The 20,737-nt window shown below is 43.1% G+C and overlaps 1 protein-coding gene across 1 annotated transcript in view; it reads left to right on the top strand.

Moving 5' to 3' along the window:
• eif2s2 (eukaryotic translation initiation factor 2, subunit 2 beta) overlaps positions 1 to 19,166 on the top strand; it is a 66,306-nt gene extending 47,140 nt beyond the window's left edge. Inside the window, exons 7-9 of the mRNA XM_078236895.1 lie at positions 2,886 to 2,942; positions 15,607 to 15,692; positions 16,759 to 19,166. Of these exons, the coding sequence (XP_078093021.1) occupies positions 2,886 to 2,942; positions 15,607 to 15,692; positions 16,759 to 16,934 (319 nt within the window). The 3' untranslated portion in view covers positions 16,935 to 19,166. The remainder of the gene's footprint in view (positions 1 to 2,885; positions 2,943 to 15,606; positions 15,693 to 16,758) is intronic.
• The last annotated feature ends 1,571 nt before the right edge of the window (positions 19,167 to 20,737 follow it).

The following is a 20,737-nucleotide window of genomic DNA, read 5'->3' as shown; positions in this document are numbered from 1 at the left end:
GGGGAGAGAACAGCGCCAACGTTTCGAGTCTGGACCCTTCGTCGGAGCTAAGAACAAAGAGATTCATACTATGAGGGGGAGGGACGGGACTGGAATGGGACAAAAGGAATATAAATAAGGATAAAGAAGGCTTGGGGATGGGCAATAAATGCTGGCCAACCAGCGATGCCCACATCCCACAAATGAATTTTTCTTTAAAAAAAGTGCTAAAAGTGTCCATTAAGTGATCAGAATGTGTGAACGGCAGAACAGAGGTACAGATGGTTAAGGAACTGCCTAGGGATAATGGCAGTTGCCCTGGGAGTGCGGGTGGGGGGGCGGGGGGGGGGGGGGGGGGGGGGGTGGGAGGAGAGAGAAAAAGGAGAGCTTGAATGTAGAAGTGGAAAAATGGAAGTGAGAAAGAAGGATGATAAAATGAATAAATTAAATTAAATGGAAATAGGGTGAAGGTGGAGGAGAAAGGTTCATGCTCTGAAGTTGTTGGAGTCTATGTTCAGTCCAAAAGGTTGTAAAGTGCCCAATTGGAAAATGAGATGCTGTTCCTCCAGTTTGCGTTGGGGTTCGCTGGAACATTGCGAAAGGCCGAGGACGGACATGCGTACAGGAGAGCAGGATGGTGTGTTGAAATGGCCAGCGACAGGAAGGTCTGGGTCCTGCTTGCAGGCGGACCGAAGGTGTTCAGCAAAGCAGTCACCCAGTCTGCATTTGGTGTCTCTGATTATAGAGTAGATCGCACTGGGAGGAGCGAATGCAATAGACCAAATTGAAGGAGATGCATGTGAAGTGCTGCTTCACCTGAAAAGGGTGTTTAAGACGTGGGATGATGAGCAGGGAGGAGGTAAAGGGGCAGGTGTTGCATCTTCTACGATTGCATGGGAAGGTTCTGTGTGTAGGGGGTGAGGTGTTGGGTGCGATGGAGTGAAACAGGGTGTCCCAGAGAGAACAGTCCCTGCGGAATGCAGACAGTGGGAGTGAGGGGAAGGTGTGTTGGGTAGTGGCATCGTGCTGGAGTTGGTGGAAATGGCGGAGGATGATCCTTTGAATGTGGAGACTGGTGGGGTGAAAAGTGAGGACAAGGGGGACCCTCTCCTGGTTCTGAGAGGGAGGAGAGGGGGTGAGAGCAGTGGCCCAGGGGATGGGTTGGACATGGTTGAGAGCCCTGTCAACCACTGAGTGGAAAATCACGATTGAGGAATAAGGGAGACATATTGGCAGCGCTGTTTTGGAAAGTGGCATCGTCAGAACAGATGCGGTGGAGGCAAAGGACTGAGAATGGGATGGAGTCCTGACAGGAAGTGGGTCAAGTTAGTTATGGGAGTCCCATTCCCATTGACAGGAAGTGGGTCAAGTTAGTTATGGGAGTCCCATTCCCATTGACAGGAAGTGGGTCAAGTTAGTTATGGGAGTCGGGCTTGTAATGGATACTCGTGGACAGTTTATCACCAGAAATGGAGACAGGTCATGGAAGGGAAGCAAGGTATCAGAGATGGACCATGTGAAGGTGATCGAGGGCTCCCAACCACATCCAGCTTCACCCCACTTCCATTTATTTTGTTTCATCTCATTCATCCATTTTATCATCTTTCTTTCTCTCTTCCATTTTTTCACTTCTCCATTCCAGCTCTCCTCCCCACCCTCACTCTCTGCTGGTTCTGTTTGCTCTTAGGATCTGTGGGGAGAGAACAGAGCTATCAGACCTGCTCAGATTTTCCAGCATTTTCTGTTTTTGTTGACCTATAAATACCCCTCAGACAACATCTCCACCTTTCTGTGAGCCACTATCGCACTGCTGTTTGTTGGAGCTTGTTGTGTGCAAACTGACTACCTTATTTCCTACATTGCACCAGTGATTTCACGTCAAAAACACTTAATTGGATTGTAAAATGCTTTGGGTGCCCCTGAACTTGTGAAAAATGCTAAGAAGCACAAAGCTTGCAGAGTCGGAAACTATTTAGATTCTATATTATTTTACATTATATTATCTACATAATTTGTCTGTTTCTCGGTTTCTTTTCAAATGTTTTTATTTAAGCAGGTTTAGCTGATGGCATTATTGGGACTCCGGCTGGAAGGAGTTAAGCATGATCTTTTAATAAAGTTACATAAATCCAGGCATTATTCAGAATTAACTGTTAATTCAGATTCCTTGTGTTTCTGCGTCTCTAAGATATCAATTGCTGTTTAAACAAGATTTCCTTCAACACTTAAGTGAATGGAGTGCATAGAATCTTAATAGTTGAACAATTTTCTGGTTTTAAGTAACAGTAAAAAATGATAGAAGTCTTCAGTAGATCTGACAGCGCCTGTGGAGTAAGAAACAGCTAGTGCTTCGGATATGATGATTACCTTTTATCAGAGCTAATGAACCAAACAAACTTCTGATCAAAGGTAATTGACCTGAAATCTTGCATCAATATTTGCGTTGATTTAGTGGAAGGATTTTAAAAAACACAAAACAGCACCAGTAAATTTTCCCACTCCCTTTTACGTGCCATGGATATTATAAAGCTAGCCTGATTAATTGCCTGTTTCCCAGTTGGTTATTTTGGAAGCTTAATAAAAACATGCATAAAATCCTGTGACAAACAGCAGTTTTAAAGTCTTTGGCTGCTTTGTGTAAACCCTGTTAGCAGCTGGGAACTATTCATTTATATATTTTGTCATATCATTCAACCCTGATTGTTCATGAATGGGGGTGTTAATCTTTATAATGGGTCTTACAGCTTAACTGTTAAGGTCCAAAAGAATCCCTTGGCCCTCTAAATAAAATATTGTTATCTCAATGGCTTTCATACCTAAGCAGGTGTAGATCAGTAACTTGTAAGGTTGTATTTGATCTGAAAAAAGTCAAGAATTTTCTTTTTCTTTCTGTTCTCTGACTTTAGGTTACATCGACAACCTAAACATCTTCTGGCATTTTTATTGGCTGAGTTGGGTACAAGGTAAGAGGGTGTTTTAAGAAATATGTAATTAGAATATATATAGATTTTTTTTTGAACACTCCAGTTCAACATTGTAGGAACAGTTAAAATATTAATGAAACCTTACACCAATAGTCTTAAAAAATCAAACTCTTGCATTTTAATTATCGCTGAGCCACCTTAAAATTTGGAAAATTGTTCAAAATGTGTTAAAGAACTTATTATTTTGATGAGATGTGCGCATTGCTAGCAAGGCCAACATTGGTTGCCCATCTTTATTGCCCTTGAACTGTTTGACTTGCTAAGCCATTTCAGAGGGCAGTTAAGAGTCAACCGCATTACTGTGGATCTGGAGTCACATGTAGGCCAGACTAGGTAAGGACGGCAGATTTCCTTCCCTAAAGGACATTAGTAAACAACTTGGGTTTTTCATGGTCATTATTCCAGATTTTATTAATTAAATTTAAATTGCACCAACTGCCATGGCAGAGTATTAGCTTTGGCCTCTGGATTACTATTCCAGTGAGATTGCCATTACACACTATCTTCCCAGTTTATCATTCAGCTTGGAGGGTGAGGAGGTTTCTGATTGATGCCATCGCTTTTGGTTCAGTTACTAACATCTAAACAAGCTAGTGCACCACCCAGTTCCTCCACACACTGTCCATCCACACTTGCTGTTTCTGTGATAATTTCAGAACAAAGCAAAATAATGTAATGTCGTTCTTTTTAACACCCTACACCATCACACCCAATTTGCAATCATGGTATGTCTTAACTGTCGTTGCTAACTTCTTGATTGGACAATTATTCTGTGCTTCCTTGCATAAACTTTGGTGCTTCATCTGCTGGTCCAGTTGAGGACAGCTAAGTTGACGCAGACTTTTTGGTACATGTTATCTCAGGTCTATCACAGCTGCACAAGGTATCCGGATTTGCTTTTATTTTCCTGTAGAATTTGAAGTATTGGTGTAAGTTACCAGAGTAAAATATAGGTGAATGGGTTCATTGCCCTCATTAGCTGATCTTCATTGTGCTTTTGGGAGCATTGCTAAGTGATGGGTCTGATTCCTCATTTGGTGAGCAGGCAACATGAATCGGCAGTCTTCGCCGCCCATTCTGGTAAAATAAATTAAGACACATCTGCCTGCCCCAGCAGTTGAGATTACTTGCCTCGCATCGCCATTAAAGCAGAGCCAGTATTCCTGCTGGTACTTAAACAGCATGCCAGGCAGTATTTGTTGAATTCTGTCACCTCTCCATACCACTTTTTTTAAAAGTATAAAGACATGCCTGTTGCCACTTGTGGAACCTTGCACTTGGCTTCACGTGTTTGCTTACATTCTTTGCCAGATTTGAAAGCAGCTTGTTTGATGTGAGGTGCTGGGGAAACACAAATCTTTTTAAGATGGGATTTCAAAGCAAGAAAGAGCCTTTTTATCCTAGTCATTACATTTACAATCTCATTTCAGCAACATTTACAGTTAATTCTATTTTTGACACAGGCGCCTGAGTTCAGTCTAATAGCTTTCATCCGCAGGGGGCATGTGGCCTTGAGAGAAAATGTAGCAGTTGAGTTAATTGCAAAATCTACCATGGGATATTATTGTCTCCTTGAACTGCCTGCGAAATACTGGCATGGCCTTTCAATTTAATACTTTTTTTGAACAGAATATGTTTAGGATGTTGGCCCTTTTAGTGCCTTGGTATTTTAACCAAACACTTAAGTATTGTAATTTTGGTTAACAACATCCAACAACTCAACTTTATGCAATGCTAATACATTATTACCCAAATTTAATGGTGCATTATTTTATGAACATGGGAATCTTGATGCTAGGTGATGGATGGTATGTTCAGCTGCTACAGTGACACTGTCCTTTTAAGGCCACAAAGTCTAACCATGAAATGTAAATTGCCCTTTGGTCTTGTGACCCTTCTAGATCTGAAAAATATACCTTGCTTCTGTTGCTGAAGGTGGGTTCAGCAATGTTTTCACCTCTGTTTGTTATTGTTTGTAATAAAAAGAACAATACAACACAAGGACAGGCCCTTCGGCCCACCAACTCTGCGTCGACACGTAGCTCTCTAATCTAATATTTTCTTGCCTGTATGTGGTCCTTATCCATCTATTCCCTGTCTATTCATGTATCTATCCAGATGCCTTTTGAACGTTGTTATATAATCTGCCTCCACTACCTCCTCCAGCAGCACGTTCCAGGCATTCACCATCCTCTGTGTGAAAAACTTGCCCCATACATCTCCTTTAAACTTTTCCCCCCTCACACTCAATCTATGCCCCCAGGAAATTGACCCTTCAACCCTGGAAAAAAGACTCTGACTATCCACTCTGTCAGCCTGTCATAATCTTGTTAACCTCTATCAGGCACCCCCCCCCCCCCAAATCCTCTGACGCTCCAATGAAAACAATCCAAGTTTGTTCAACCTTTCTTCATAGTCCATATCCTCCAAACCAGGCAACATCCTGGTAAATCTGTACATGTGCAAGCAATATATCTCAAAAATTAATGCATGGGTTTCATTGAAACTTGATGCTTAGATTTCCTCAAAGTAGTGCCCTTAGGCCCAACTATCTTCAGCTACTACTTCAATGACCACCTTCTGTAAGATCAGAAGTGGGAATGTTCACTGACAATGTTCAGCAACATTCATGACTCTTCAGATACTGAAACAGTTCATGCCCAAATGCAGTAAGACCTGGATAATGTCCAGGCTTGGGCTGACAAGTGGCAAGTTACATTTGTGCCACATAAGTGAAAGGCAATGAGCATCTCCAACAAGCGAAGACCTAATGATTGTCTTTTGATATTCACTGGCAGTTATCTGTCAATCAACTGAAGCCTGATTAGGGCCTCAATAGGTGTGAACACATAGGAATTTTAAACTGGTGTGAGTGTCATCCCAGCTAACCTCAGTTGTATATAAGGCAGTGGTTTTAGCAATGACCAGTGAGCTCTCGCGCACCAATGGGAGAGAGAATGCAGCCTTCCAGGGCAGTAGATGTTGTATACATGGATTTTAGTAAAGTCTTTGATAAGGTTCCTCATGGCAGGCTGATACAGAAGGTGAAGTCATATGGGATCAGAGGTGAGCTGGTAAGATGGATACAAAACTGGCTTGGGCACAGAAAGCAGAGAGTAGCAGTGGAAGGGTACTTTTCTAATTGGAGGTCTGTGACAAGCGATACAAAGAACAAACAAAGAACAATACAGCACAGGAACAGGCCCTTCGGCCCTCCAAGCCCGTGCCGCTCCCCGGTCCAGGATTGAATCCTGAATCCAGGATCCCCGCCCAATTTTCCAGCCTATCTGCATACTAATATCCTATCCACCGAGCTGTCCCTCACAGCTATGATGCTTTGTTCATCACAACCTATTAACTCACCCCTACCCCCCCATTCCAGACCATGTGATCTCCAGGGAGAGGCGAAAACCCAGAGTGAAAACCCCAGGGCCAATATGGGGAAAAAAAAAACTGGGAAATTCCTCTCCGACCCCGAGGCGATCGAAACGAGTCCAGGAGATCACACTGGCCCTGATCGGAAAATGCTTCCCAACCCTATTCATTTCCACTTCCACGAACACCATATGAATTCCCTGCCCCCGAGACAGGTTCCCAACTATCCGCAGTCTCGCTCTGTACTGGCACCAGCAAGATGTTCCACAAGGATCAGTGCTGGGGCCTCTGTTTGTAATATAAAAGATTTGGAGGAAAATGGAGGTGGTCTGATTAGTAAATTTGCGAATGATACAAAAATTTGGGTAGTAGCGGATAGTGAGGAGGATTGTCTGAGGATACAACAGGACGGAAATCAGCTGGAGACATGGGGCAAAAGATGGCAGATGGAATTTAACCCTGACAAATGTGAGGTGGTGCGATTTGGAAGGTCTAATGCAGAAGGAAAGTATACAGTAAATGGTAGAGCCCTTGGAAATACTAGCATACAGAGGGATCTAGGCGTGCAGATCCATTGTTCCCTGAAGATGGCAACTCCGGTGGACAAGGTGGTCAAGAAGGCGTATGACATACTGGCCTTCATCAGTCGGGGCGTTGAATATAAGAATTGGAAAATCATGTTGCAGCTGTATAAGACTTTGGTTAGGCCACATTTGGAGTATTGGTACAGTTCTGATCGCCACACTACCAGACGGATATTGATACATCTTGGAAAGGATGCAGAAGAGATTGGATTATGAAGAAAGGCTGAATCTGCCACTATCTATATCCTGGTGGTTATCATTGACCAGAAACTGAACTGGTCTAGTCATTTAAATACTATGGCTACACAAGCAGGTCAAAGACTAGGAATCCTGTGGTGCGTAATTCGTCTCCTGACTGCCCAAAGCCTGTCCACCATCAAGGCACAAGTCAAGAGTGTGATCGAATATGCTCCATTTGTTTGGATGAGTTCAGCTCCCACAAGACTCAAGAAGCTCAACACCATCCAGGACAAAGCAACTCGCATGATTGATACCCCTTCTACAAAAATTCAACCTCTCCATCACTGGCAAACAAGTGTAGCAGTTTACCATCACTGCAGAAACTCACTAAGACTCCTTAGGCTGCACCTTCCAAATCCACTACCATAGAGAAGGACGAGGGCTGCAGATACCTGGGAACACCACCACCTGGAGGTTCCCCTTCTCATCACTCACCATCCTGACTTGGAAATATTTCACTGTTCCTTTACTCGCTGGGTCAAAATCCTGGAACTCCCTCCCTAACAGCACTATGGATGTACCTACACCACAGGGACTGCAGCGGTTCAAGAAGGCAGCTCACCACCACATCTCCAGGACAACTAGGGGTGGACAATAAATGCTGGCCTAGCCAGGGAAGGCCACATCGCATAAATGAATTTTAAAAAAACAGCGTATGTATGGCTCAAGGAAGAACTTGGCGAAGATCTGGATCCTGGAATATTTTAACATTGGGTGATGGTACACAATGACTTTTTTTTAATAATGTAGATTGTTTTGTTTAAAATGTTGTGGATTATCTCAGCTGTCAAAGGGTGAGCAGAGTTTCAGAGCAGATCGTGGGATGTGGTTTAGTCTGAAGCCTTGTTAGTGAATCTCTTAAATAAATTTCTTTAGCTACAGAGCATCAACGGGTAGGGAAAAGCCTTGAGGAGCTGTGTAATTGTAATAAAGTTGAGTTAACCCAGTGTGATGTATACACTATACCGAGTGCTCTCTTCACATTTTTTAAGTATGTGTTGACTTGATTTCAATGTCTCAATTGCCCCAGAGGAAGTTGATTGAGGATTAATATTCAGCCAGTGGGTGTTGATGTACTTGCTGCATGTACTCTCCTTTCACTCTTAATCCACATTCCTTGTCCTTAATACCTTAATGCTCCTTCTGACGCCCATATTGAAATTACTGTGGGTGATGCAAATATGACCAAAGACTACACCCTTCTATCTGCTTTCTGAAATATTTACCCTATCAATTATTGGCATATAATGACTATCAGCTGAGTAGTCATCATGAACTTGCGAATTGTTATTTTCCAAATGTTTACAGTGTCCTGTGCTGTTTGCCCAATACATTCCTGCGTCCCATTTACTTGATGCTGTGTCCACTTGAGATTTAGTAATTACAATGTGTTAACCAAAGCTACAACTGTGTGTCCTGATCCACGACATCATTCACCATCAGAACATGATGTCCTGGGCTATTCCAATTGAACCTCAGTAAGTAACTACTGCAACATTACTTGTTTTTGTCACTGGAGTTCAGCAAAACGTGTCAGTGGTGTCGTGGAGGAGCTGTGGCCATAAAGCACGAATGTCAATATGTAACAATATTTGTGATTAAGGTTCAGGCACAAAAATGTTAAATTGAAGCCATCACTCCATCCCTTGTCATGCATTTATTCAGTCTCCTGCCTGTCTTTCAACTTGGGAAGCTGATGGTAAGGAGATAATCAATACTTTGAGAAAACATGGACACTTCCAAAACAGCCATGGTGTTGCAACAAATATAAGGATTTTAAATCATAGAATTATTTTATCACAGTTAACAGCCAAGTGCCTGGGCCAGCTCTTGGTGAGAATGAATTTCTCCCACTCCTGCTCACTCTTAGTCTAATAAATTTTACTGTTTCAAAACATTTTCTAATTCTCTTTGGAAAATGATTATTGAAAATGCGTCTAAGCCCTTTTCAGGCCAAGCATCCCTGTTCACAACTTTGAGGAAGGAGCAAAGAAATTGTCCTTGTTTTGCCTCTGGTTCTTTTACCAATAATCCAAATTGGTGTCTTCTGGTTACTGACCTTTCTGTCACTAGGAACAATTTCTGATCAACGGGGTGAGATGAAGTGAACTTGGGAGGAAGCTCGCATGGATCATAAGCACCATCGTAGACCAGTTGGGCCAATAGGCCTGTGTATTTACTGTAACATTCTTTGTAATTATTTTAGCCAGTTCTACACCTACTCCAATAGCGGCATGGTGGCACAGTGATTAGCATTGCTGCTTCACAGCCCCAGAGACCTGAGTTCGATTCCCAGCCTGGGTCACTGTCTGTGCAGAGTCTGCATGTTTAACCCCCCCCCCCCCCCCCACCATGTCTACGTGGGTTTCCTCCGGGTGCTCCGGTTTCCTCCCACAGTCCAAAAATGTGCAAGTTAAGTTGATTGGCCATGCTAAATTGACCCTAGTTTTGGGGGGATTAGCGTGTTTAACATGTGGGGTTACAGGGGTAGGGTGGGATTGTTGTCAATGCAGGCTTGATGGGCCGAATGGCTTTCTCCTGTGCTGTAGGGGTTCTATGAATGCAAGTATTTGCAAACTTAATGTGTTGGTGTTGTTGGGTCCAAAAGCTATATGTTTTTAAAATATAAATTTGAAGATGGAATTGTTTTGAATTCACTGACAGTTCAGTTGGGGTAATGGTTTTTGGTTGTGCCTGTACGTTCCTAGCTATCTGCCAGACCACATTAAAAGAGTTGATGCCAGAATTGCTCTCAACCCTCCGACTACCAATAAACATCTCTGCACTCCACCCCTTGATACAAGCCATTGCATTTTACTGTGACAGCACTATAAACAAAAAGTCTTGCATATGATGCCAAAAGACTGGTTTTAAATTTAATCGCGGTGGTCAGAATACTCAGGTGGAATTCCTGCAAACTGGCCTGAGAGCATATGAAAAGGGATTCATTTGATGAGGTAATAAATTGTCCAGATATTTATTGACTGTTGCCTTTTAAGAGCTTTGTGATTTTTGTAATTCTATAAAATGTATATGGTTACTGGCAGCGTGAATGCTGCAAGCAATTGCATGACTGAATTTGCATTTCAAATCAGTCAGATATTGTCGTGCCCGGCCAGATGTATGCAGCAGGAGCATTGATTACAATGGGTGAAGCTGGTGCTGCCACATTTATTGCCCATCTGTATTAGTTTGAAGGCAGCCCCACTGCCACTTCCTTGAGGAAACATGATGAGTACTTTTTCAGGTACCATGATGAAATGCAAAATAAATAACAGCTGCTAGCAATAATACCGTCTCCATATTACCAATAATATCCTTTTAAGTTTCTTTCTAATGCAGCTAGTTTATATATGCTGAATTAATAAACAATTTAAATAATTAAACAAAAGCTTGCACATTTTGGGAAATTGGCAGAAGAACCAGGTGAGATGAATGGAGTTTGTTTCATGCAGTAAGTTGTGCGTTGCCTGAAATGGCGGTGGAAGCAGATTCAACATGACTTTCAAAAGAGAATTGGGTAAATACCTGTAAAATAGTTGCAAGACTATGCCTTAGGAGATGGACAATGGGACTAACTGGATAATTCTTTCAGCCCATGCGCAAGGAACTGAGCGTGCTGCTTTTGTGCTACCTGTGACACTTTACCTATTAGAAATGTAGGAAAGAATTTCACCTGCAGCAGTTATTAACTCATTTTTGTCACAGCACCAAAACAAATGAATAATCTGTTTTAGTTGTGTTGGCTGAGAGGGTAATGTTCACTCAGAAATCTTCTTCCATGATCAATCCGTGGATTTTTTACTTCCACCAGATCAGGTAGCTGACAGGTTTAGTATCTTGCCTGAAGGGGCACCATCTCTAACAGTGCTTGCATTCCTTCAATGCTGCCCACTCAGTCTCCAGTGTGCTTTATCTCATACTGAAAAATCTTGGATGTGTTATAATCTTGAACAAAAAAATGTCACCAGAGAAAAAGTTTCTGTTTTTTTTTCAGGGAGCTGATATTTTTCCCTGTGTGTGGGATTGTCTGTGCGTTTGCTTGTCTAAACTCTGAACTGAATTAGCTATTCCTCAGAGTAGCAATGAAACCTGTTGTTACTTAAACTGAAAGCTGTAATCCCATGCAGGCTTGCTTTGTGAGCTTGTCTGATCTTCTAGGCAGAAGGATCAATACTTTAGTGAGGCAAGGCCAAATACAAATGAACAGGTTGGTTTGTTTTGTAAATCATACATGAAAAGAGTAAGAATGATCTTATTTTGTAAGGTTTCTTATACCTTGGAAAATGGCAAGATGTGACAGGCTGTCCCTGTTAATCAGAACTTTTCCATCCGCACTACTTTAAGGAGAATGATGTCAGTCCCTGTGGCTGTGCCAGCATTTCCAAACTGCAAGTCCCAGACTATACATTCACTAGTTAGATGGGAAGCCACATTCTTTTATCAATTCTTCTCCCCGCCCTCCTCCTCCTCCCCCCCCCACCCCCCCAAAAAATTCCACGTCTGTCATCTGTTAATTGCCAGTTCAGCTGTCAATTAAGCAAACTGAGAGCTTCTCACCCATTATCATTTAATGCCTAATATCCAAATCACTGGAAAAACACCAGTGCATATTGAAATAGCTCTGGGCAAAACAGTTACAAGGGGCAGGCCAGATACCATCTCTGGATTCGAGGCTTGCAGCTGGTTTCTGTCTGTTAGTAGAAGCAAAGTTAACTGATGACACTAAATGGTACTTTAAGGAACTACAGTTTAATCTCTTTGCGCATCCTGTTTGCTAGTCCTCAGCTTGCAGATCAGAAAGCGTCACTTAGGTACAAAATCAAGGTGGGAATTCCATTCCAATATTGGAAAAGCACAGCACTGCCAATATGCTGCTCATGAGCCCATTTCATGGTTTGGGTGAATGAATATCCGCCAACATTGTAAAAGGCTTTTTGATCATACCTGTGCTGGTATTGTTTTTCAAGGGAGGCACCCTAACGAGTGTGGTTGACAGAGGGGAACCGGTGGATGTGGTGTATTTAGATTTCCAGAAGGCATTCGATAAGGTGCCTCACAAAAGGTTGCTGCATAAGATAAAGGTACACGGAGTTGGGGGTAAAGTGTTAGTGTGGATTGAGGATTGGCTATCTAACAGAAAGCAGAGAGTCGGAATAAATGGGGGTGGGTGCTTTCCGGTTGGCAATCAGTGACTAGTGGCGTGCAGCAGGGATTGGTGCTGGGGCCTCAACTATTTACCATATACATAGACAATCTGGAGGAGGGGACCAAGTGTAGGGTAACAAAGTTTGCAGATGACACAAAGATGAGTGGGAAAGCAAATTGCATGGAGGACACAGAGCGTCAGAGAGATTTGGATAGGCTAAGTGAGTGGGCAAGGATCTGGCAGATGGAGTATAACGTTGGTAAGTGTGAGGTTATCCACTTTGGAAGGAATAATAGTAAAATGGACTATTATTTAAATGGTGAAAAATTACAACATGCTACTGTGCAGAGGGACCTGGGGGTCCTTGTGCGTGAATCACAAAAACTCAGTTTGCAGGTGCAGCGGGTAATCAAGAAGGCAAATGGAATGTTGGCCTTTATCGCGAGAGGGATGGAGTATAAAAGCAGGGAGGTCATGCTGCAACTGTACAGGGTGCTGGTGAGGCCGCACCTAGAGTACTGTGTACAATTTTGGTCCCCTTATTTAAGAAAGGATATATTAGCTTTGGAGGGGGTACAGAGAAGGTTCAAAGAACAGTACAGCACAGGAAACAGGCCCTTCGGCCCTCCAAGCCTGTGCTGCTCCTTGGTCCAACTAGACCAATCGTTTGTATCCCTCCATTCCCAGGCTGCTCATGTGACTATCCAGGTAAGACTTAAACGATGTCAGCGTGCCTGCCTCCACCACCCTACTTGGCAGCGCATTCCAGGCCCCCACCACCCTCTGTGTAAAAAACATCCCTCTAATATCTGAGTTATACTTCGCCCCTCTCACCTTGAGCCCGTGACCCCTCGTGAACGTCACTTCTGATCTGGGAAAAAGCTTCCCACCGTTCACCCTATCTATCCCCTTCATAATCTTGTACACCTCTATTAGATCTCCCTTCATTCTCCGTCTTTCCAGGGAGAACAACCCCAGTTTACCCAATCTCTCCTCATAGCTAAGACCCTCCATACCAGGCAACATCCTGGTAAACCTTCTCTGCACTCTCTCTAACGCCTCCACGTCCTTCTGGTAGTGCAGCGACCAGAACTGGACGCAGTACTCCAAATGTGGCCTAACCAGCGTTCTATACAGCTGCATCATCAGACTCCAGCTTTTATACTCTATACCCCGTCCTATAAAGGCAAGCATACCATATGCCTTCTTCACCACCTTCTCCACCTGTGTTGCCACCTTCAAGGATTTGTGGACTTGCAACCTAGGTCCCTCTGTGTTTCTATACTCCTGATGACTCTGCCATTTATTGTATAACTCCTCCCTACATTATTTCTTCCAAAATGCATCACTTCGCATTTATCCGGATTAAACTCCATCTGCCACCTCTCCGCCCAATTTTCCAGCCTATCTATATCCTGCTGTATTGCCCGACAATGCTCTTCGCTATCCGCAAGTCCAGCCATCTTCGTGTCATCCGCAAACTTGCTGATTACACCAGTTACACCTTCTTCCAAATCATTTATATATATCACAAATAGCAGAGGTCCCAGTACAGAGCCCTGCGGAACACCACTGGTCACAGACCTCCAGCTGGAAAAAGACCCTTCGACCACTACCCTCTGTCTCCTATGGCCAAGCCAGTTCTCCTTGTATCCCATGAGCCTTAACCTTCTTAACCAACCTGCCATGTGGGACTTTCTCAAATGCCTTACTGAAATCCATATAGACGACATCCACGGCCCTTCCTTCACCAGGTTGATTCCGGAGATGAGGGGGTTAGCTTATGAGGAGAGATTGAGTAGACTGGGCCTGTACTCATTGGAGTTTAGAAGGTTATGGGGAGATCTTATTGATACATATAATGAAGGGGCTAGACAGAGTAGAAGCAGCGAGGTTATTTCCACTTACAATGGAAACAGGAACTAGGGGGCATTGCCTCAAAATACGGGGGAGTCAATTTAGAAGGGTTGAGGAGGAACTTCTCCCAGAGGGTAGTGAATCTTTGGAATTCTCTGCCCAATGAAGCAGTAGAGGCTACCTCGTTAAATGTGTTTAAGTCACAGGTAGATTTTTAACCATTAAGGAAATTGAGGGTTATGGGGAGCGGGCGGGTAAGTGGAACTGAACCCACTATCAGATCAGCCATGATATTGAATGGCGGAGCGGGCTAGATGGCCTACTCCTGCTCCCATTTCTTGTGTTCTTATGTTCACCCTAGGTTAATTGGAAGCTCCTGCTTACTTCCCATACTCAGAGTAGAGAGAGTTATACAGTACAGAAGAGGCCTGTGGAGTCTGAGCCTGTGGGCTGACCACCTCTCTATGCATACTATCCAGGATACTCCGTCTTGTGGATGCCCAAGTGTCCCCAGCTGCTGCTCCAGCTCCAAAACCTGGGCTGCCAGGAGCTGCGACTGGAGACATTTCCTACACACGTGCTGACCCCAAGCACTGGAAATGTCTCTGCCTTCCCACATAGAACATGAGGAGCACACCATGGCTTTGAGCGCTCCTGCTATGACTTACCCTTTTAAATTCAACCTTTTGGAAGAAGCTTAATGTCAATTACTCTAGGGCCCTTCTTCCTTGGTCCTTGTTACTACAGTAATCCTCTTTAAAGAATTCATAGATTCTGTTTCAACAGTGGCAGAGAATTCCATGTTTTAAACATCGATTGTGTAAATACTTTTTATTTTTGCATGTGTTTTAATTATTAGTTGCCTTAAATTTATGTCCTTATTACCATCCCCACTGTGCAGTGGACACAGCTCTATTTACCCTCGCTCTTAACATTTTCATCTCTAGAGAAGGAAGCTGTAACTTCTCAAGTCTTTCTTCTTTCCTACTTGTCGAATATATTTCTGTATTCATAGAATCATGTAGCACCGAAGGAGGCCATTTGGCCCACTGTGCCTGTGTCAGCCCTTTGAGTGAATTGTCCAATTTGTCCCACTCCCCTGCTCTTTCCCTATGGTCCTATGTAAATAAATAAAAGTTTCCTTCAAATATTTACCCACTCTAACTTAATTGACACATTAAGTGATGCCTGGTGCTGCTATCTGCCGATCTGTTAGCCTATCCATATCGTCCTGCAGCCTTAAAGCTCTAGAATGATGAGCTGTGTCTCCTCTTAGTGAGTCCCTCGATCAATAGTGCCAGAAGGAGGTGGACTGTTCATTGTGCCTCTGATTATCAATGATTGCTGTATGGTGTCTAAGCAATAGTCATTGCACATCCAGAGCAATTTAAATGTGATGAATTTTACTTGTGTGACAGACCTTTTTTCTTTTTAACAGTGGATCCATTGATGGCAACAACCAGCTTGTAATCAAAGGGAGGTTTCAGCAAAAACAGATAGAAAATGTGTTGAGGCGATACATCAGTGAGTATGATGGATACTATTATTTATCTTTATGGGGTTACAGGGGTTGCTACGAAAAGGGGGTTATCTCATGGTTCGAACAACCATGTTGACCAGGGTGGCACAATGGTTAGCACTGCAACCTCTCAGCACCAGGGACCTGGGTTCAATTTCAGCCTCAGGTGACTGTCTGTCTGTGTGGAGTTTGCACATTCTCCCCATGTATGCGTGGATTTCCTCCGGGTGCTCCAGTTTTCTCCCACAGCCCAACAATGTGCGGGTTAGGTGGATTGGCTGTGCTAAATTGCCCCTTAGTGTCAGGAGAATTAGCAGGGTAAATGTTACCCTGGGTTACAGGGTTAGGGCCTGGGTGGGATTTTTGTCAGTGAAGGCTCGATGAACTGAATGTCCTCCTCCTGCATTGTAGGGATTCTATGACCAACAAAAATGTAAATGAAGCTTTGGGACCGTTCACTAAACTGCAAAGCTCAAGTCCAAATTGCAGACATTCTGAAAATCACATTTCCTGTCCGTTCTCCTGATTCTGCCCCTTTTAATCTCCAACCTTCTGGTTTTCTGGTCTGATTTATGCCCCCCCCCCCCCCCCCCCATAAGTTAGTTTGAAAGTACCTTCCATTTCTTGTTTCTCATTATATCTCAATGTTTCTAGTAAATTCTGATGTTTTACTCGTACCCAAGCATCTTTGACTTTTGTATTTCATAGAATCATAGAAACCCTACAGTACAGAAAGAGGCCATTGGGCCCATCGAGCCTGCACTGACCACAATCCCACCCAGGCCCTACCCCCATATCCCTACATATTTACCCGCTAAGCCCTCTAACCTACGCATCTCAGGACTCTAAGGGGCAATTTTAGCATGGCCAATCAACCTAACCCGCACATCTTTGGACTGTGGGAAGAAACTGGAGCACCCGGAGGAAACCCACGCAGACACGAGGAGAATGTGCGAACTCCACACAGTTTATTTTCTTTAAAATGATGCAAATTCTATTGCATTTTCTGTGAAACATTTTATACAACACTCATTTGTATTTTTTTATTCCCTTCCCCACCCCAATACACAGAGGAGTACGTAACCTGCCATACTTGCCGGTCACCAGACACCATCTTGCAGAAGGACACACGGCTGTATTTCTTGCAGTGCGAGACCTGTCATTCACGCTGTTCTGTGGCCAGCATCAAGACTGGCTTCCAGGCTGTTACTGGCAAGCGTGCACAGCTCCGTGCTAAAGCACATTAACCTAAACCTTAACCACTGGAGAGAACAGGAACTGGGAGTTAAATGTAATAGGACTGTTTTACCAAACAAGGGGTGGGTTTTAAGCAAATTAAAATCTTTAAACAAAAAGTTAAATGCTGCTGACTCGATCAGAAAAAAAACAAACGAGAATGGTGAGCATTATTCTATGAAGCCCTCCCAAACCAGTTCATTGTAACAACAGTACTGTTGCACTGCTCTCTGTTTATATCCTGTCCAGTCAGCAGTATAAGTGCAGGAACAAAATTGCCTTTTATACCTTGTAGGCTGCTGGAAGTGCAACTCAATTTCCTGGAACTTGGGAAGTGATCCATCAAATGTTGCTTAAGGGTGCATAATTTCTTGTTGATGGTACCTCACCCTGGCTGTTGGTTATTCTGCTGTCTGGCTGCTGTATTTTTTTAATGGAGGGAGGGTGGGGAGGAGAGGGAGTTGGCCAAATTGTGCTAAATAAGTTTGGAAATTTATTAAACAAATTCCCTGAGAAATATTTAAAATTGTTGACTTTTAATTAATTGTATTGTCCTAAATCACAAGTTTTCAGATGCCAGGGTGAGGTCTGGGTTACAAAGCATAATCTCTGGTTTTTGCAGTGGAAATGAAGGTTTATCCATATTCAGCCATGGATTAGTTTGAAGAGAATTTTAAAACGAAACATCTTGTTGTGTTGAACTGATTACAAGCTCCAGGCTGAACACCAACCAATGACAAGCGTGCAAGAATAAGATGTAATAAAGTAGTGAAAATAGTGGTTAAACACAGTCACTCTCCTTTGCTTCTGGTAATGTATTTCTGCAAAACTCTCAGTGAGCTGCCTGGTACTGGTGACCCCTTCCCGCATGTTTAACCACCTGATTTGCTGGAGTCTGGCAGCAAATGCAAGATGTGCTTACGGCCACCTACTCCAGTCTGCAGAAAACACAAGCTTGTCTCATTGGAGATGTGCTTTCTGTCAGGGGGTCAGGAGAGTATGGCGGTGCTCTTCAAATACAATGTCTCAAAAGCACCCATTAGGCATAACTAAATTAGCTAGTATTACGGCTCAAATCTGATCTGGATCATTCCAGTCCAGTGGGACTGAACAGCACCCTATTTTAGAACTCCCTTTAAAATGCAGTGACAGGGTGAAGGCAGATGTCTGATTGCGGGACAGCTTTTATGTAATGGGTGGGAAAATTCACATCAAAATAAATTTGGTGTTATTATAAAACTTTACCTCAACACGGATTTGACCTTTGGAGTTTGGATTATTTAGTAATTTGCCTGCTGTGACATTTATCTGCTCTCCACACCATGATCATGTCAAGTCCTCCCATTCGCACATCACTCCTAGTGGATGCAGTTTTTGTTTTGGATTGGGGTGGAATGTGGGCAAGGGCGACTCGGAAATGCCAATTATGTAAGTTTGCTTGCATCGCCCTGACACCATGACCAGGTGAACAGTACTGGACACCTGATAAATTAGAAGACAATCCCCCCTTTCCCTTCCGTCCAACTTCCCTTTAACAATAGGACTGTATAATTATCCCACGGAAAAATACAGGCAAGTACGGCCAGTTTTCAGATAGATTCTGCTGAATGCAAAGCATTTTAATGTGGTTCAAACTTGTGCAATTGCTGGGTCCAAATAGAGTCCAAATCCTCCAGGCTCCTGGGAGTGAGAGGTTTGGGGGAGGTGAGAGCTGTCCCTGTAACATGCATACCCTGCCATAGGCTTGGAGCAAGCTAGGTCATGCCCACTTCCTGATTGCACCAACGTTTTCTTCACCGTTGGTTACTGAAACATTCTACTACTTTAAATGCTTTGTCAGCTAGCAAAAATTGGACTTTTATTTTGTTGTTAGGGAGGAGACGAGAATGAATCAAATCTGGGGTGGCAGAGGTAGCAAAGTTGACTTTCACAGTGCGTTTGCGGGAGAGACTGAGCACATACAGTATAATCAGTTTAAGTATCTCATTAGCTTACTGAGTGATCCTCTGGAGATTTAAAAGTATTATCTGAGGCAATTAATATCCACAACTTCCCTGTTCAGAATTTTGCCATCTTTTTGAAACTAAGGACTGAGATCTGAGAGTGGATATAGTAGATTCGTCCCATTCCGTTTAACACAAGTACAGCGGGATGCTTTTCTGACCTTTTGAACTACTGTCTTTGCCTTTTCTTTCTAAAAGTGGCATTAAGAAATGTTGTAGGTGCTGAATAAAGTGGGTTTTTATAACTAACAGCACAGTACACTCGCATTCAATTATTTTGGAAGAAGCTGCTACCTTATTCTCAAAAGTCATATTCAGAGGAGCCACTGGGAGAACAGTGGAAGGCATTTGAAAATGAAGTGAAAACTTAAATGTGGGCTGATCTGGTCCAATTTAAAATAACTCGAGTTTTCAGCTTGAAAGATTTGGGTGGTTGAGTAGGGTTGGATGGCATGGAAGAGGAACAGCACTTGCATGATTCTTCTCCCTTTCTCTTTTGGCTGAGATTTAGAGTTGGATAATATATCTCAAACCATTTTATGTTGTGTCTGTTAGTGAGAATCATACACCTGGAACACGATCGTAATGCTTCTATAACTATGGTAAGAAGTCTCACAACACCAGGTTAAAGTCCAACAGGTTTATTTGGTAGCAAATTTAAGTTTGACTGGCCTCTTTGAAGCTGTGGCTGATGAGGTTACCAGTAGTGAGCCACATTAGTCACAACCCCTCAGGAGCAGTGGTGATGTTTAATGGATTAGAATCAAAGTATCCAAAGAACGTTCCTGTACCAGCTTTACCATCGTCTACTGTCAGCATAACTAGATCAAAGAAGTTAAAGAAACCTCACCACTTTCTCAAGGGCATTTGCTACCAAATAAACCTGTTGGACTTTAACCTGGTGTTGTGAGACTTCTTACTGTGCTTACCCCAGTCCAACGCCGGCATCTCCACATCTATAACTATGGGCAGAGATTATTTAAATTGCCCATAAACCCAGAAAATCCCAATGGTCCTGGCACAGGAGGAAGCTATTTAGTTCCATCGTGCCTGTGTTCTCTCTGGAGGAGCTACTCTCTGCTGCCTTGTCCTGTACATTCTTTTTCAGCTAATCTACTACTTGAATCTCTTCACTGAATTTGCCTCCATCATTTCTCTGGCAATGCATTTCAGATGCTAACCAGTCGCTGAAAAGGTTTCCCCTCAGGTTTTCATTTTGCTGAATACTTTAAATTTGTGCCTCAAGTTCTCGATCCTTCCACCAATAGAAAGTTTTGCCTTATATACTCTGTCCAGACTCCTCATGGTTTTAGCTTTCTCAAATCTGCTCTGTGTTCTTCTCCAAGGTGAACAATCCTTCCTTCTCCAAGTAAGCTAATTTCCTCCTGCAGCTATTTCAACTTGTAGCATGTTTCAGTATTCATTTTTTCCCTGTTGACTTGCCCAATTTTCACTCCCCTCCTGTAGATACAGCCTCCTGGAAACCTATCATTCCATTGTTGTAGCAGCCTTGAGCCCTGCCAGGAACAAGTCCATATCAGTACTCTTTCTCAGTGCTCATAACCTAATCTAAGGTTTATTAAAGAGTTGGACTCTGCAAATTTAAGTTTGACTGGCCTCTTTGAAGCTGTGGCTGATGAGGTTACCAGTAGTGAACCACATTAGTCACAACCCCTCAGGAGCAGTGGTGATGTTTAATGGATTAGAATCAAAGTACCCAAAGAACGTTCCTGTACCAGCTTTACCATCGTCTACTGTCAGCATAACTAGATCAAAGAAGTTAAAGAAATCTCACCACTTTCTCAAGGGCA

The sequence above is a fragment of the Mustelus asterias genome, chromosome 20 (assembly GCF_964213995.1).
Source record: "Mustelus asterias chromosome 20, sMusAst1.hap1.1, whole genome shotgun sequence".
NCBI classification, from domain to species: Eukaryota; Metazoa; Chordata; class Chondrichthyes; order Carcharhiniformes; family Triakidae; genus Mustelus; species Mustelus asterias.
This window is presented reverse-complemented; position numbering and strand designations above follow the sequence as displayed.